Source organism: Aplysia californica, unplaced genomic scaffold, assembly GCF_000002075.1.
Source record: "Aplysia californica isolate F4 #8 unplaced genomic scaffold, AplCal3.0 scaffold00359, whole genome shotgun sequence".
NCBI lineage: Eukaryota > Metazoa > Mollusca > Gastropoda > Aplysiida > Aplysiidae > Aplysia > Aplysia californica.
In genome coordinates, this window is record NW_004797629.1 from 636,984 (window position 1) to 640,497 (window position 3,514).

Here is a 3,514-nt window from a genome sequence, read left to right on the forward strand (position 1 = left end):
CAGCTTCAAAGTTGAGTAACATTTTGAGGGAAATGGCGGCGTCTGGCAAAACAGTTGTGCAAAGAGAAGTTTTCGTGTCCAAAGCAGGTAAATCGCTACAGCAGAATTACAAAGTTCTGTCTTACATTTTCGGCCATTGTGAGTAATTAAGGCCATGGGGTCAGAAACCAAATTGACATTTGTGAGGCAGCGTGGTGGAATCAGGCTCTCGTCAATCTCATTGGGCATGTAGAGTTATCGGTATCATCTTCAAGCTTGTTCACCTGTCTTTATGTGGATGAAAAAAGTATCCATTTATCTTGAATACAAGTCGAGATATTTGCAATTGAGCGAACTGGGGGTTACCTGGTTTCAGAGGAAAAATTAGTGAGAAAATGCCCGCAAAGATTAGTTATTTCCTTAGCTTAAGAGCCTGTTATAACTGAAAATTTACATTTCTTGTGCCTTTAATCAACGTTTTTCAGAAAAATCCCCACAGAAATGAATTCTTTAATGGCCATGAAAGGTGTTGAGCCCCAAAAAAATTTGATAAAAATTCACAAACCTGCGGAAAAATGCAAGTTTCTTCACTTTGATTATTTTGACGAGAGCCCGATTCCACCACGCTGCCTCACATTTAATTTTCTATGTACTCTGTCTAAACAGTTAGAAACAATATTTGCAGTCGTTATCGAGATATTCAAATACATATATCCATTCGAAAAAGCTTGATATGATGTGTACCTTTGACGTCCATTTTCTCAAAACTAGGCACTGACCAGATTGAAGTTTGCAATTCTGAGGTAGCCAAATGTTTTACTGCTCAATTTAGTACCCAACTAGGCAGGAAACATTATGCCTTCCATAATAACCAACTAGGCAGTAGACATTATGCCTTCCATAGTAACCAACTAGGCATGAGACATTATGCCTTCCATAGTAACCAACTAGGCATGAGACATTATGCCTTCCATAGCAGAAGCGCCCTCTTTCGTTGCAGTACAACAGTCACATGATGTTTATTTAGGGACACAATTTTTAAAGAAATTGTAACTCATACAAAATCGAACCTTGGTGTCATAAAAAAACTTCTGATAAATTGTACTGCCTGTTGATTGTTTACGTTTCTTTTTTCGTTTCTGTGAAACGTCTCAGCTCTAAAATTAGCTGAAAAGTACAACAAGCTCTCTCTCTCTCTCTCTCTCTCTCTCTCTCTCTCTCTCTCTCTCGTTTACTCTCTCTCTTTCTCTGTATACGCGCGCGTTTTGTGTGTGTGTGTGTGTATGTGTGTGTGTGTGTGTGTGTGTGTGTGTGTGTGTGTGTGCGTGTGTTTGTATGTGTGAGAGAAAGAGAGAGAGAGAGAGTATGTGTGTTTTTTATTGTATATATTTTCTGGGGGGGTTTTCAAGAAGAACAGATACTACTACGTTGACACATTTTCTTCGTAACTTACAAATATCCAACACAAAATTGTGACGATTATAGTTCAAGTCTGAATAAATAAATAAGATAATAATATGTATACAAAGAAATGAAATAAGAGTATTGATAATCGACTAACTGAAGAGGTCTACTACTTTAACATGTACTTATAGAATTTCAAGTCAACACCATGTCGAATACCTGCGCAGCCTAAGAAATACTTTATACCGAATATCCCTGCTCAATTTTAAATCAGGTTTTTGGAAAACTTCTTTGCACATTTTGGCAAAAGGATTAAAAACTTGATGCGCAACTTTCCACTGCCAACCCCCCCCCCCCCCCTAACCACCCTTCTGCCCTGTAGCTATGTCATAAATCGGGTTGTTTTTTAGTTTTAGTAGAGGTTTTACGGCACTCGCAACTGCATAAAGTCTTATGAGCGCCAGAAGATTAGAGGAGTTACAAGAGAGTAACAAACATAAACATGAAGAAGGGGAGATAAGGACGATCGACGTTTGATAGGAAAGAAGAAGCAAACCACACCAGAGCACCCGACACCCACCCACTAAATAGCGTTGTGTGTGTGTGTGTGTCTGTGGACAGCTATAGAGAGCATGCTGAACAACATCGTGGAAGGGACGGCCATAAACGTCGCGGCTTTGGAACCGGACCCGGACCAGCTGGGAACACAGACAGGCTTCAGCAACAACGAGATTGAGTTCATGACAGACCTCCTGGCCAAACGAAGGCGCTATCAAGTTCACACCAAGCTGGACATGGTACTTAATTAATTACCTTTTTTCTCCCCTGTTTTCCACTTTTTCACTTCTAACATTCTAACGAAGGCGCTATCAAGTAGTCACCAAGCTAGACATGGTACTTATTGCTTTTTTTCTCCCGTTTTTTCACTTCTTCTCTTCTAACTTTCAGGGTAATTTTCAATTTTGCTGCTTTGCACGCTCGTTTGTTAAGGCAACAGTCAGGATCGCAGTGCTTGCCAATAATTGATTCTAAAAAAGGATACCCTCAAAATGTTTCTCAGGTTTTCAACCTCAATGTCATCGGCCATCTATTTAAATGAACTAAGCCAAAACGTTGGATTTCGTTTTCCATTCGTGTTTTTTTTTTTTTTTTAGATCAGCATTTTAATCTGTAGTAGCGGCTGCAAAAGCTTAAGAATTATTTCTTCAAAATTCGAATTCAAAAGGTCGAAAAAACTAGAAAAGATACATAATATATTGTTAAAAGAATGAAACCGTTTTCCTTTCCCTTTTAAAAATATAATTGCTTTCTGGGCTTCAAACATAATATTATGATCAGCTTGCCAACAGTATGCTTTATACATCAAAATGCTTACTAGACATTTTTAAAAGGAAGGATGTATACCTTCCAGGCGTCAGACATTACCAGCAACTGTAGGGAGACCTGGGATTCCCTTCAAGGGCTCAACAGAGACTTTCTGGGCTACAACGGCACGATCCAGGTCAAGACCACCGCGTATCACATGGAGCTGCAAAGGACAACACGTCAAGATATCTTAACTGGCGGAGCGAGGGACAGACAGAACTCTGTCTTCGCTGTGTCTGACGTCGCTGCTGATGACGTTGCTGATATCCACACGCAGGTAGTGTTGCTATGTTGAGAATAATTAGTGGCGTCGGTCGCCTATTGGTTAAGCTACCGGACTGGTGGTCGAGGGTTCGAGCCGCGGGCCCGACGCTGTGTCCTTGGGAAAGACACTTTACACGAATTGTCCCCACTTCACCCAGGTGAAAATGGGTACCCAGCTATAGACAGTGAAAGATCTTGTCAGTTTGTTAGTGTTTGAGAGCTTAACCCAGCTGCTTTCAGTGTATGCTTCCCGGAAGCTGAGAATGTTTCTAAGTGTTCTATGGTCTGCTGGGTAGTAATAATAATAATAATAATAATGTGGTGTAAAGGGCGTAGAGCTTGCTTTCCTGTGGGGATATGCGTTATACAAATGCTATTTATTTATTAATTATTATAATTACTTATTGTTTTGTGGAGACATTCTTTCGATCGAGAACAGGGGTGTTTAACTGTTGTCGACTAGAGTGTTTGTGTGTGTGTGTGTGTGTGTGTGTGTGTGTGT

The 3,514-nt window shown here is 40.3% G+C and overlaps 1 protein-coding gene across 1 annotated transcript in view; it reads left to right on the forward strand.

Moving 5' to 3' along the window:
• LOC118478066 overlaps positions 1–3,514 on the forward strand; it is a 13,771-nt gene that overhangs the window by 6,118 nt on the left and 4,139 nt on the right. The window contains exons 4-6 of the mRNA XM_035971006.1: positions 1–87; positions 2,005–2,180; positions 2,795–3,025. The exon at positions 1–87 is cut by the window's left edge and continues 16 nt beyond it. Of these exons, the coding sequence (XP_035826899.1) occupies positions 1–87; positions 2,005–2,180; positions 2,795–3,025 (494 nt within the window). The remainder of the gene's footprint in view (positions 88–2,004; positions 2,181–2,794; positions 3,026–3,514) is intronic.